The sequence below is a fragment of the Syngnathus leptorhynchus genome, chromosome 4 (genome assembly GCF_054491065.1).
Source record: "Syngnathus leptorhynchus isolate UIUO chromosome 4, UIUO_Slep, whole genome shotgun sequence".
Taxonomy (NCBI): Eukaryota; Metazoa; Chordata; class Actinopteri; order Syngnathiformes; family Syngnathidae; genus Syngnathus; species Syngnathus leptorhynchus.
The window spans coordinates 12,765,599-12,779,502 of record NC_141198.1 but is presented as its reverse complement, the minus strand read 5'-3'; the positions used below and the strand labels follow the sequence as shown (position 1 = coordinate 12,779,502).

General features: G+C 40.1%; 2 protein-coding genes across 2 annotated transcripts in view; one reads left to right on the top strand and one right to left on the bottom strand.

Annotated features, from left to right (window-relative positions):
• The window catches only part of dock8 (dedicator of cytokinesis 8), a 40,965-nt gene extending 39,434 nt beyond the window's left edge, over positions 1–1,531 (bottom strand). Inside the window, exon 1 of the mRNA XM_085908972.1 lies at positions 1,183–1,531. Coding sequence (XP_085765098.1) covers positions 1,183–1,235 — 53 coding nt within the window. The 5' untranslated portion in view covers positions 1,236–1,531. The remainder of the gene's footprint in view (positions 1–1,182) is intronic.
• On the top strand, positions 1,471–12,524 carry zng1a (Zn regulated GTPase metalloprotein activator 1A). The gene is made up of 17 exons (XM_085908973.1): positions 1,471–1,612; positions 2,165–2,297; positions 2,809–2,942; positions 3,163–3,249; positions 3,615–3,711; positions 3,804–3,895; positions 4,957–5,016; positions 6,080–6,117; positions 7,124–7,170; positions 7,370–7,456; positions 7,552–7,596; positions 8,233–8,289; positions 9,733–9,784; positions 11,280–11,348; positions 11,471–11,536; positions 11,670–11,796; positions 12,102–12,524. The coding sequence occupies exons 3-17, from the start codon at positions 2,843–2,845 to the stop codon at positions 12,167–12,169; spliced, it is 1,092 nt and encodes a 363-aa protein (XP_085765099.1). The 5' UTR covers positions 1,471–1,612; positions 2,165–2,297; positions 2,809–2,842; the 3' UTR covers positions 12,170–12,524.
• The last annotated feature ends 1,380 nt before the right edge of the window (positions 12,525–13,904 follow it).

Sequence of the window (13,904 nt, the reverse complement as noted above, 5' to 3'; positions counted from 1 at the left end):
ATAGGGACAATGCACAGGATTGAAAAATGTTACAGTAAGCACTTTGCTTACTCTGCATCTCTCACATTGGACCACTACGTTGCAAAAGTGGAATGTGCAAACCTCTGCCAAGGCTGAACAATCATAATTGGGATCAGCACCAAACTGGACACATTCATAGAGGCAAACCTTCCTATGCTGGATTTTTTTTTCCCATTAAGATGAATGCATAATTCACTGATCAATTAAATGCTGACATAGCAGAGTTGTCAGGTGTCTTAATAACTCTGTGGCCGCCGTGAAAACAATATAAAACACTTACTCTGTGCATGTGGTGAGTGCAGCAGAAACATCCCTCCTTGCGTGACATCACAATTCGGCAAACAGTTCATTCAGTGACATGTTTTTGTAATTAGGTGTATTTTGAAACATTTACTTCGCTGAGTAATTCAATGACTGGGTTTGATATGTATGTAGATTGCAAAACTAGAAAGACTCTAAATCATCCTTTGTTATGCATGGTTGTTTATCTAGGGTTGTCTAGAGTCTATGTGACCAACGATCGGGAGGCGACCAATTCAGGGTGCACACTGTTTCTCAACTCAAGTCAGCTGGAATAGGTTTCAGCAGTCCCATGAACAATAAACCGGATAGAAAAGGAATGAATGAAGCAACTTCTAGTCACAGGGAGTGGAAGTAAATAATTTCCCACTGTGTGACAAGATGTACTTTCATTCATCTGTGCATCTACATTCTGGATAAATATGTGGCTCAATAAAGGTTGGAAAACACTACTTTAAAAACCATCACGTGCCTCTACAAAAACAGGGAAGCGTCACATGCATTGACAGTTATTCACAGGAAGCTCCCCGTTAGGCTCTATTAATGAGTTAGCGTTGAATATAAGACACAATGGACTTCCATGTACAGTAGTAACTTCCTCTACACCTGCAGGAACTATGAGCACATGCCTTCTCATATAGATTACAGCATAATCACTTGTATGGCACAGCACAGGATAGATATAGTGCTAGTGCGTGAATTTATTCACCGGAATACATTATGGAGTCAATTTATAAAGTCGAGTCGAAAAAGAGAGAACAAAGCCGATGTAGCAGTTACATGAGGTTTAACTGTTCCCCCGTAACAATAGGTCAAAATAGTTGCACAAAAACATAAAAGAGTTATTGTTGAGGGTTTTACCTGTTGATTTTCAAAGCAAAAGCCCGTCGCTCCGCACTGGTCACAGATGCCATGGGAGACCGGAGGTCGAAAGTCCGAAAAAGAGGGGGGGGGGATGCTGCTCAACCGCTGCCGGTCGGTTGTCTTCGGTGTGTTGGGCTGAGTTCTGCCTGCCTGCCCGCGGCTTCTCTTCACCCGCCCCGGCTGTCACTGAGGCACCGCCTCCGCACTACAAGAGAAGCTCCGCCGTCGTCAGAATGCGCGCGCTTCTTGATTCCAGAGTCCGGAAGTACGAGTTTGTGAATCTACTTCCTGTCTGGGTGAGAACGTGCCAGAAAACTAAAAGGCAGGCGCGAGAGCTGGAATCGAACCCAGAACCTCTGAACTGATGCCCCACCGTGTCATCCTACAACTTGAAGTTATATGCATTAAAAAAAAAAAAGTGTAATATGTAAGTCGTAATAATAGTCGTAGTTTGAGAATTTTTGTTGAATAATTACTTGACTACGTTTAAACAATTAAATGGACAAAGACGTCATCTGTCAATTTTACACAAAAGTAGTTTAAATGTTTATATATTTAATATTTAATTTGTAAACTGCTGCTTACTGCTTCAAAGAAAGGTCTATTAGGGCCCTCTTGTGATTATTATTTGTTATTACAGCCCTATATACATATATAAAATATAAATTTTACATACACAGATATGTGGTTATATTTAAAAGTTACTCAATGTAGATCAAATTTTGATTTACCATTATAACGCATTATTCTTGACGTTTTTAGCTTGGTTTTATCACCCGGACCTTCCTTCGTTGTGTGAGCCGGACTCTTAAACGTACTGCACACTGCCACAACCCGTAAACTAAGCAGACAGAGCCACAACTTTTTAGTCGTTTATTAATTTTAGTTTCATTACTTTTTGGATTTCTGTATGACTCAGTGGTGTGTTGGGTATTTTTTCCTTCTGTATACGTTATTTTTGTCTTTTTGACCAACATAGGAACCTCTATCTTTGGTGACATTATTAGCCGGACTGTAAACCACGCTGTACAGTTATCTCCTGACTTCACACGCTCAGACACTTCCAGTCATAATAGTAACTCCGATTGCTGGTGTGATTGGTGCTGCATCAGGTAATCGTTTTTGCCTTGCTTTGTAAGCTGATAGAAGAGCTACTAGTGTACAATCACTGTAAATTCGAGAGGGACGAAGGAATGAATCATGCTAGCTTATCGAATAAACAAAAGAGGGTGAATATTATTAAAACCTAAAATCTTTTTGATTGTTTTTATAATCTTTGATTTACCCCACGATAGATAGATAGATAGATAGATAGATAGATAGATAGATAGATAGATAGATAGATAGATAGATAGATAGATAGATAGATAGATAGATAGATAGATAGATAGATAGATAGATAGATAGATAGATAGATAGATATCCTTTCATATGTAGCTAAATAATGAAACCAAAATATCTTCCTTCATATTGACACAGTCAGTGTAGTTCCATTCATCTCACTGACAATTAGAAGTTAAGATGATAAATTGTGAAAAAAAAAAGGCCGGTTACTTGTGTTACTGCGTCTCATGTATCAATGAAAGGCTCTGTTGAGTGTATGTATTTGTGCTAATTCAACAGATCATTGTGTTTGTTGCCCAATGGTTTGAACGGGATGGAGGATGAGGACGATTGCCCAGAATTGGTGCCAATTGACGTGCAGTCTGGTACACCTGCAGAGCAGATCCCTGTCACCATCATCACTGGCTATCTGGGTGAGGCATGCACCTGCATCGTGCATTCTATTTCTGTCCATGCAGTCACTTAGTGAAAACAAGAGGGGTGAACAATTTTCACAAATATTGTAAATTCTATTCAAGCTACTTAATTCCCATAAACTCCCATTGTAGATTTCCAGCTTTGGAAAAAGACGTAATTTTGCAACCCGATTACTGTTTTTGAAACTGGGGTTAACATTTGTCTCTTCTTTTGTAGGTGCTGGAAAGACCACCCTCTTGAATTACATCTTAACAGAACAACACAACAAGCGGATTGCAGTCATACTGAATGAATTCGGCGAAGGTAAAGCTCATGTGTTGATCATGCTGACTCGGGGTCCTGGTTTAGTAGTTTTAACCACCAGAGGGCAGCGTAGCTGCACCTATGATGGCCAAGGGTAAATACAAAACAGTATTCACTGTTGTGATCAAAATCATCAACAACAAAAAAAAACTCGTTAAAAAGTCATCTGGGTCCAATTAACTGAATTTCCATTTGTATTTTATTGAGTTACAGTATTTAGTGGATTTATTCAATCTGTTTGAAAAGCATTTTGGATGATTCTCTGAAATGTATTTTTGTCTCTTTTTTTTTTTTTCTCTCATGTTCCAAGCTACTTGATGACATTCCTTTTCCCTCATTCATGAACTGCCTTTACTCTCTTACAGGGAGCGCACTTGAGAAGTCCCTCGCCGTGAGCCATGCTGGAGAACTTTACGAGGAGTGGCTAGAGCTGAGGAATGGCTGCCTCTGCTGCTCTGTCAAGTGTGTCTATTGTTGAGATTCTGTGCCAAGTTATTGATTTTTTTTTTTCTTTTCTCTTTGGCTCTTGCTACAGTTTACATTTTCATTTTCAGGGACAATGGGCTCAAAGCCATCGAGAACCTGATGGAGAAGAAGGGCAAGTTTGACTATATCCTCTTGGAAACCACGGGACTTGCTGACCCAGGTATCAATAATTGCCATTATTATTTTGGGTTGGGTGACTTCCAAATGGACCTTGGAGGAAAAAAAACACTCTCAATGCCCCCCCCGCCCCCACAGACGCACATGATTAGTCAAACTGTAATAATTATGATGATATAATGATAATATTATCAGAGACCCATTCTGTAATTGGACCTTTGCTGACTTGAACTGGAGCTGAACTGTCCAAAATTGACCTTTTTAATTATGTGTGTATAAGTCTAGCACCAACTGGGCCTTGTGCTGAAGTGATAGGAGGTGTCAGGGAGGGTGGACACATCGCCGTCTTCAATCCTTTTGACATGTTATTAGAGCAGACAAGCTTGTTATCTACTGCCCTTGGCCCTGCCGCTCCTGTCAATCATAACGGCAACTTTAGGGGAGGGGTCGCCCGTCCATCAAGAGAAGGGTCGGATGACTTGCACGAAACGTGTCACTCAAACACTTTGTTTTCATTACACCGCCATCAAATAGTTACAATTGTTCTCTATTCCGATCTGGCAGCTTGACAAAAGTGCATTATGCGAACAAGATGTGGCTGCCACAGTAACACGGAGGGAGACCTGCGATGACATCTTAGATAGGAAGATGGGAGCAAAAATATGCGTAGCAGCTGAGCTGGAGATAAACAATCAAAAGCCTTGGATAATGACATCTGCCTCTAAGAACTGGCTTGAAACTTAAATGCTGATTGAGTTGTGTGTTGTTGGTTTTTTTTTTTTTTTAAATAATATTCTTTTGTTTGCAGCTCAAAGTGCCATAATTTTGTGCTGAACATAAATTTGTCCATCCATTCAAATATCTTTTTCCGATTTTAATGGAACTTTAAACAGTTCATTCTGCGGTATTGTTTTTAAAGACGCATTTTTTTTCCACAATTTAAAATAGTTGACTTGGGTGTCGAAACATTCTTTTCATACCCTTGTAAAAATACTCCAAGGATGAAGATTAGTAGCTCACATTACAAACCCCAAATCTTGTTGAAATCAGCTCATTTGTAGGAGCTGTTTCACATCCGAACATAAGATTTCATTTGTCATCCAGGTGCCGTGGCTTCCATGTTTTGGGTCGACGCAGAACTCGGCAGTGACATCTATCTGGACGGTAAGTGAGTTCATCTCGCCTGTCAAGAATGTAAAAGTAAACATTTGTCTCATTGTAATTCAAAATAAACATTTGTCTGTTCTTGTAATTCAAAATAAACACTTGTCTATTCTTCTAGTCCAAAATAAACATTTGTCTAAATTGACATACTTAAACTTTGAAACAAGTACTTCACATTTCAACTTAATTTGACCATTCGAATCGATAAAGTTACTCAACAATCAATACAAATGTCATTTTTCATACCAGTTGCGTCTTGACCGTGAGCTGAGTGATGTTTTGTTGTTTGTTCCAGTGCTGCCAAACATTTCTCCTTTGTTCATTGCTCTCCATGCCATGCAGGCTACAGGAAGTATATAGGTAGTTCCAGGGCTCAGGGGTTGGATTGTTTTTGTCTGACAGTTTAATCTTTCTCTGCCCCTGCAGGTTGGGAGGTTTGGAGCTGATTGCAAATTGCCTGTTTCTGAGTGCCTATTTGAGTGAATGTGGCTTTCACCTCTGAGTTGACATGACACTGCCGGTCGTATTTGGCTCCATATAAGTTGCATGTTAAAAGAAACATTACTGTTCCCAACACTAAATTACACTCAGACTAGTATTTCTAATATTAAGGCTTAAAATTTAATCAAAGCACAGATTTTTTTGGAAACATTCTTAGTTTTCACACAAATTAAAAGAACATTGTGTGCAACTTTTATCAGAAAGTCCTAAATGTAAGACTGAAAGTTAAAAGTTGTGCATGGAAAAGTAATTTCAAAACATTACTGCAGGGAGTGGCTAATGTGTACCCAAATGGTACCAAGCACATTTGTGGGGATGACATATTTTGTTTGCTTGTGTCTGTGTACATGAAGCCAATGCTCAGCTGTCCGCTGTGTTGTTTCAGGGCGGTTGACCAAATGTCAAATTTGTTGAGAGAAAAAACGTCTCCCTCTGTCTCTCGTCAACACAACAGACTTGAAGTCAAAACACCAAAAGGCTGCATGCAATTTAGTCAAGAATGTGCACAAATTGTCCGATATTTATTTTATTTTTTTACGCCTCGTCAATTTGTTTCCCTCAGGCATTGTGACCGTCATTGACGCCAAGTATGGACTCCAGGTATGCTATTGCATGAACATTCATTGAAGAAAGGCTTTAATGTAAATCACAAGAATTGGGATATTCTGTAAATATGTGAGATGTGGGATTGATTATATGTGCAACTTTATCCACAAATATCTCCTAAAATGAAATTTTCATTAATTTAGCTCCTTCAGTGTGTTCCCATTAATTAGAATAAATGTAAATAATTTATTATCAAAGAGATCAAGATAAAAAAAAAGTTCCGTGAAATGAAAATCAATCATCAGCTCATTCAGTTATTGAGGTATGCTAACTGCTTTTTTCCTCAGTTAAAGCATTTTTTTTTTTTTTTATAATAGAATCACCACATCGCCCTTAATCAAACGTAAAACATCACCTCACACACCAGGGAGACGCACCTAGGGTGTGAGAAAACCGGTTTCTTTTCAAGATGGAATGGCAAAACACGCCTGCAATATTTGTCATGCACATTCAAATAGAGTGTCACTTTTAAGCCTGATTAAAGATGCTAAGTTTGCAAGTGCGGCGCAATAGATAGCACACAATAGCAGTATCACATGAAGACACACACATCCTACGCTCCCGAGGGCATTTAGAAAGAACAGGACAAGTGACACCTGCATAATGAGCTCTATTGCAAAGGTGTCGAGCCTGCCCAAGTGGAGGAGGCCAGATGCCGGTAAGGAGAACTTCCAGTGAAGCAATCATTCCAACATAGCTCTCCCTTCATATGCTCTGCAGACTATCCTAATATCCAAAGTCTTTTGACCCAATTATTACAACCCACAAAACACTTTTCAATGTATTATTTTTTTTTACATTTCCTTTGGTGTGCAGAAATTTATATATGACATATATACCTACTAGTCCGTTTAGGTTACTAAATAGAAAAAAAATACAAACATAAATAAATCAAATCAAACTGGAAAGAAAATGTATTATGATGAAATTCAAGTTGTGATGTTAAAAAAAATGGCATGCTGTCAATCCTTAACACTCTGCTCATGCTTCCTTTTTGTAGCATCTAACAGAGGAAAAACCTGATGGACTTGTGAATGAGGCAGAAAGGTTAGATTTGCATTTATATGTTAATGAATGCTTTTATATCCTAAATAGACAACTTTATATATTTTGTGATAATGAGTGTAATTCTCACCACCCATCTTGATGTCACAAAAGCTCAGCAAATCTTGCAAGACCTGCAGTGTAATTCTAGCCTAATAATTTTCCTGTACGAGTAAATCTTGTATTTTTTTATCTTTTGTAGGCAGATTGCACTCGCAGACCTGACAATTATCAACAAGACTGATCTGGTGAAGGAGACGGAACTTGTTCAACTCCGAGATGCTGTCAGGTAAGATCTTTGTGTTCTTCACCATGATGTGGGGACATGTTGAAAATGATGGATGTGGTGGTAGAAGAAATAACAATTGCTGCTCCCACCCCCAGGTCAATAAACGGTGTGGCGAAGATCCTGGAAACCCAAAGATCAAGGTAGTTAACGCCGTCGCGCTCACAGCGGGGTCTTATTTTTATCGTGAGATTGTAAAGCATCTCTGCGGGCCGCCCTCTTTGCTTTGTTTATAAAGTGTGTCAGATGAACTCTACATGTTGCCCCTCCTCAGATCTTCATATCAAAGATGAAGGGGTGTAGGCGTGACATTGCGTCAGAGGGCCTGCCTCCTCTTCCTCTTCACGCACACTCACATGATGAAAACATTCACAAAGCGCTGCAGACGTGCACGGGTGTCCAGTTACCCAGGATGCTTTGCTCTCCTTGACCCGGGGTCTTCCTGCCAACGGGGACTGGGTGTGCGTTTACGTTTGCCTATACTCTGTTGGCTTGTTATTGGACCTAGGTAGCACCTGGCTGACACAAGCAGCGTCTGTCAAGGATTTGGGAGTGTGTGTATTTGTCCACCCCCACCACTAAAGTTCACTCAAGGGCAAGAAGATAAAAGGGGCCACGCAGCGAGGGGTTAATCAGAAAAACCTTCTCGTCAATCGATATAGTTTCGCGTCACTTTCAGGCAACAAATGTTTTCATTTCTGCCTTAGGCTTAACCCACAGTGTTTCTAAAGGGATGGGAAAACGGCACAAAAAAAGTCTAATTTGATCTTCCTCCATAGGGTGGCCCTCTCAGAAGTTCTTGACCTTCACGCTTTTGACTGTAACGATGGAGCAAAGTGAGTTTTACCATACACATCTTAAACTCTAGCCTATAGCCAATAAAGTCATCATACACAAGAATAAGTGTTAACTTTTATAAAAAATACATTTTGGTCATTCTTAAGATTAATATGAAAAGAGGAAGCCAATATTTTACAGAAAATAAAAATAAATAGGAAATTTTTTTGTCAGATTTTTCAGTCCATTTTAATTTGATTTGCAGGTGTGCCTAATGAAGTGTCTGTTGAGCGTAAACTCCCGTGTTATTTGTTATTGTGCCGGTTGCTATCTTACCACGATAGCCGTGTTCTGCCTCGACGGGCTTTTGTTAGCCGTCCATTCGAAACGTGTAGCCAACAGTCTTTGACAGTGTTGCTCGCCGTGTTTCTTTTTAATTAACAGACTCTTTTATTGTGCGCCCCCCAGCCCAGCCCAGGGTGGTCATCATATTGTGTCCCCTCTGGTAGAATGTCATTGTCATGAATAGAGTGAGTGTTCATCCCTTCATGTGAATGAAACGGGCCACGGCGTTAAAGTTCTCTTACATGCCCTCGCTCAGTGTGTGTGAGGCCAGCTGCAGAGGATTAGAGCCGTGTGTGTCCGCCGGCTCCCGAGGAGTCCCCCTTGTCCCAACAGATAGCTCCTTTCCCCCTCGCCTTTGAGAGTCAGGGATAGGGGGGGGGGGGGCTCCTCCCCAAAGCCCACGCTGGCTGTTTGAACCGGGCCCCCCTGCCGCTCCACTTGTGTGGCACTAACTAACAGCGCATCGGGCTCAAACCGCTGGGCACAACATTTAGCCTCCTCGTGAGGTCAGCGGGACTGGGAGCGGGGAACAATAGGCCGAGTTTGTTTGGTGGCTGCAGTGAGCGTTTTGTAGGCTTTAATTGCCATTTCTAAAGTTTTCACAAGTCCATTGAGCGGTGGTGTTGTTAAGCATTGATTATACTGCAGAATGGGGGGACATAAACCAAGAATGATTCCTTGTAATCCTTTGGGGCAGTTTACATACGCACAGGTTTTATATTAAAAGGGAAGAAATTGTATTGGCTTGGCTCAGGATGGGCGAGTATCGATTCCAGATATTTTATCGGTGCCGATAGCAGCCTTATTTCAAGGCCGCCCTTTTGTGTCCGTTTTACGATCGAAGAACTAGAAATGCCCACGCAGATCCTGCTAATGCTTTGTTTTCAGACTGTTTTTGGTGTTTCCATGGAAACTGTTATGCTCGTTTGCTTCCACTTTTTGACCCATTGTTGGTACAAAACAGTTGTCATCCAAAGAAATAGCCAAGGCAGTGCCAGTGTGTCTGTTAAAAACAAAATTGTCTGAATAGATGACAGCAAAAGCCGTCGACGATAAATATCTGCGGTCTCATTGAGCGCATAGGAGGATCTCAGAGTACCTGTAATAAATGTAAGATCTGAAAAGATCACATTGAATTCTATTTCTCCTCTTGACAGTCTAGCAGAGAAGCTGCACCTTGTGAAACCAAGCAGACCTCATCTTGACAAGGTATTGTCTTTACTGTACTTTTTTATTCACTCCCTTGGCCTTTGTGTTTTGTTTGCTAATATCTTTTGACACATCATTTCCTGCAAGATTAAGGGAATGCATTCACCTGGGGGCCCAAAAACTTGTGCCTCGCATCCCCTCGGGCGGTGACACCACGGTGTCAACTCCCTCCCCGGCTTTTTTTTTTTTTTTTTTGGGGTGGTGATCAACTTGGAAGCTTTTGATGTTGTTTTTTGTGTTATCTTACACATAGAACCACTTTTGAGTCATGCGCGACATATTAATAGTGTTAAAAGATGGAGCGTGCGTATTTGATCTTTTTACAGTAGCAAACGATATTCACGTCTACCATTCCATATCAAATTGGTCATATTCCAAATGTATTTCTAAGGCCTTTTTCATCAGGTGTTTTCTTTAGAAATGAGCCTAAATTGCTCATCACCTCAATTTGCCTTCTATTGTTTGATGCCTATTAAGTTTTACCGCAGGATGGATGCAGATGAGACGCGTTTGTGTGTGTAAATACCACCATTGTCGTCTGTTTTCTTCACGTTGCCTTTTCCCGCATGAAGCCAAACCCTCCCTGAAGTAATCCCCCAACACAAATGCCACCCCCCCCCCCTCCTCCTCCTCAGCCTGTTGCTCTTTTCATGTAAATGAGAAGACTGTTTTGCTGTTGTTATACCAAATGACAAGGAAGTGTGTAACCTTAACACTTTGACACAAAAACAGCAAATATCTGCAAAGTGCCCCTTTAATGCCACGAGGAAGTTTCGAGAGGAGGGTGAGAAATGAGGGACGAGAGCAGGGTGGGCTATTTTGCACTATTGTTTGTAAGCAGAAGAAGAGAGGTGCCAAGTGGAGTTGTGCTTTTCAACATGGTCGTTAACATTGTCATCATCCGGGGTGTCTTTTGTTTAACCGTCTTAATGGCTTTTTTTTATTTCACTGTCTTCTGTTCGGAAAAAAAAAAGAAAATGTGTAATGTGTTGTATTTTGAAAGAAGGTTTTGAAAGCAATAGTAAGTTAGTTTTGGGAGTGTAAAGCCGTAAGATGAATTTCATTCTTTTTTGACCGATTCAAATCATTGGCACTTTAAAATGTTTGTCTTATTCCTAATACAAATGTTCAAAATTTAAAGATGAGTAAAAAAATAACGCTATTTTTTGCTCCTCTTTTCACATAAATCAACTGATTCAAACTATTCAAATTCTTATTTTTTCCATATCATTCCACAACATTCAACATGCTTCTATAATTTTTCATCAAAATGTTACATTTGTTGGAAGAACTTCATTATTTTCAAATTCTGCTTGTACGAGCTGGAAAAAAATACCATACATATTTTATTTGTTTATTTGTTTTATTTTTATCTCTCAGCAAAATGTGTGACCTGTCTCTTGATCTCATGACGTACCTAATATTGTGGCTAGTGTGATTGAATGAAGCAGAAAAGTTGTCATTTGTTTTCAAATGAATCCTCTCCTGTTGTCAGAGTATTTTAACAGTGACTTTTGAAGTGGCGGGAAGTCTTTCAGAAGATGCTCTGAATCTTTTCATTCAGGTACAAACACATGTTGTGATCCTCGGCTTTGCCTCCCCATTCCCGTTCCCCAATTATCTCGCTCACAATGCGACCCTTTGAGAAAGTAAAGCCTTTCTTTTCTTTTTCCACACATTTTGCAGGATCTCCTCTGGGAAAAGACACTGAGAAACAAAGAGGGGCAACCCATGAGTGTCATCCGCTTAAAGGTACAGTAAAGCAAAATAGTTGCCTCAGTGGCAGGCAGCCATCAATAATTATTGCTATTCATCAGTCCCGGGCCTCTTTTCTTTGACTGTGGGTTAATCTGTCACCAGTCACATGTGACGTGCGTGTTTCTAGGGAATGGTGTCACTGGCAGCCAAAGCACACCAATTCATGCTGCAGGGGGTCCACGAACTGTATGAGCTGAATGAGACTCCCCAGCTTTGGGAGGAGCAGCCGCGGATCAGCCGGCTGGTCTTTATAGGTAGAGAAACAACACGTACCCAAACACACACACACACACACACTATCATTGCTTTTCACACATGTTCCCTAGCTAATGTTCACTTTATCCAGCTAATGTATAACATGATCATTGAAGCATGAGTCTTTAGAACTAACAAGAAGGACCGGGGGGGGGAGAGGGTCCGTTCACAAGACATCTTATAGAACCTTTGCCTTTTTTTAATGACTAATACAATGGTGCTTAGTCAATAACTAATATCACTGATTCCAGATAGTGGTAAAAGCACTACCGCGATTACAATTTCTGTCTGTGCTGGCTATCAGGAAGGAACTTGGACAAAGATATTCTCCAACAACAGTTCATCTCCACTGTGCTGCAAAGACACAAATAATCGCAAGTGCTTCTCCTGGAAAGCAGCCAATTCGACAGCCAGTCTTTTGATTTTGGTCAATCAAGAGACTGATGGAGCGTCATGTAGGCACGGATGATGATGGATACCAGAGGTTAGCTAATGGTAATGTAAAGTCAAGAGACTCCAGATATTTTACTTTGAATAGTGGCCTCTGATTATGCTGATTTTTATATTACAAATGTACTATGCTCATGAGGTATGCAATACAAGTTACAAGTAACAGACTACAAGACTGTATTTTTAATTGACATTGGAAATTTCACTGTGCAATGAAAGTCATGCATCTGCCACTATTGTTTATTCTCACAATAAACAAACAATTTGATTTAGCATATTTACTCTTGTTTTTTTCTTTCACAGAAAATGAATATTTGAAGGACTATTTTATTGTTTTTCACATGACAAACATGAACATTTTTATTTTATGTATGTTTATCTACACAAAACAGAATATATTGCACGACTTTTTTCTTGTGCATGAATGTATTTTTTTGTGATTTGTTTTAATCCTAAAATAGTTGATATTAAATTTTTGTTTCAATCCTAAAATAGTTTATATTTATTTTTTGTTTCAATCCTAAAATAGTTCATATTTAATTCATGCCATTGTCTATTTTAATGCTGTAACTTGTATACCTGAAATAAAAGCGTACCCATGTGCAGAAGTGAACTTGTTCTTTACTTTTCATTCAGAACATGTGCATCAATGATTAACTGGTCTGTGCTGACGTGTGGGCTGCTTTCGCATTAAATTAAGTCTGTGCACGCCATACTTGATATTTGGTGCCGTTTAAAGTTGCCATGTTGCTGTCATGTGAGTATCATTAGTCCTTGTCTCACATGCATACGCATACGCTAACCCGCTCAGTTCAGGTGAGGAAGTGGGTGGAGTTTTCCCAGCGCTTCTAATTTGCAATGGAAATATCGTTTTTTGTTTGTGTTTTGTTTTTTAAGCACATATCCGCTCACTTTGCTTTGATGATGACTCCCGCTTTATTCAGGTCGGGTTGTAAATCCCCCCCCAACCAAACCCTGGGTTGAGCCGAGCGGCACCGTGCAGCTGGGCCGTTTCCTTCTCGATTCTGATGCTGATTGGCCTCGTTAATAGCCGCTATTGGCTCTTTTCTGCAAAACCCGGCGGGACGTCCCACCACGGCCATTTTCATGGTCACGCCCCCCTGTGGGCATCCCGAGGTGTCAAACTAAACGAACCCACAGGGGAGTGGGGTGGGAGGGCGAGTCCACCAAGATGGAAACCTTTCAACCCCTTGCTTATCACAAGGCGTGGTGTTGCTAACAAGGTTTCACAACACTCAACATCTGACACACGCTCCTCTCATCTGCCTTTTTTTTTTTTTTTTTAAGTAAATCATCCATATTTAAAAATGCTTTCAGTGTTTTGTTTGTTGCAAGAATGCACATACTGTACACTATATAGAACTGTATAAGTGGCTCATTCTTACTACGAAAACTACATTGAACATAGTTGCAATGCATGTTATGCATAGTGCTCTTATTTATATTGAAGAAAAAAAATCATACTGTATTTCAAGTTTTGAGCCGGGATGGCCAAGCAACATATTAAATTATGTGCACGTACATTAGTTCATATAGCCTATATTAACTTCTTTATTCAATAGGACTGCATTAAATATACATGCGTTATTAAGAATAAAATCACTTATCTGATACATTCTGGGGGGAAATTGTAAGT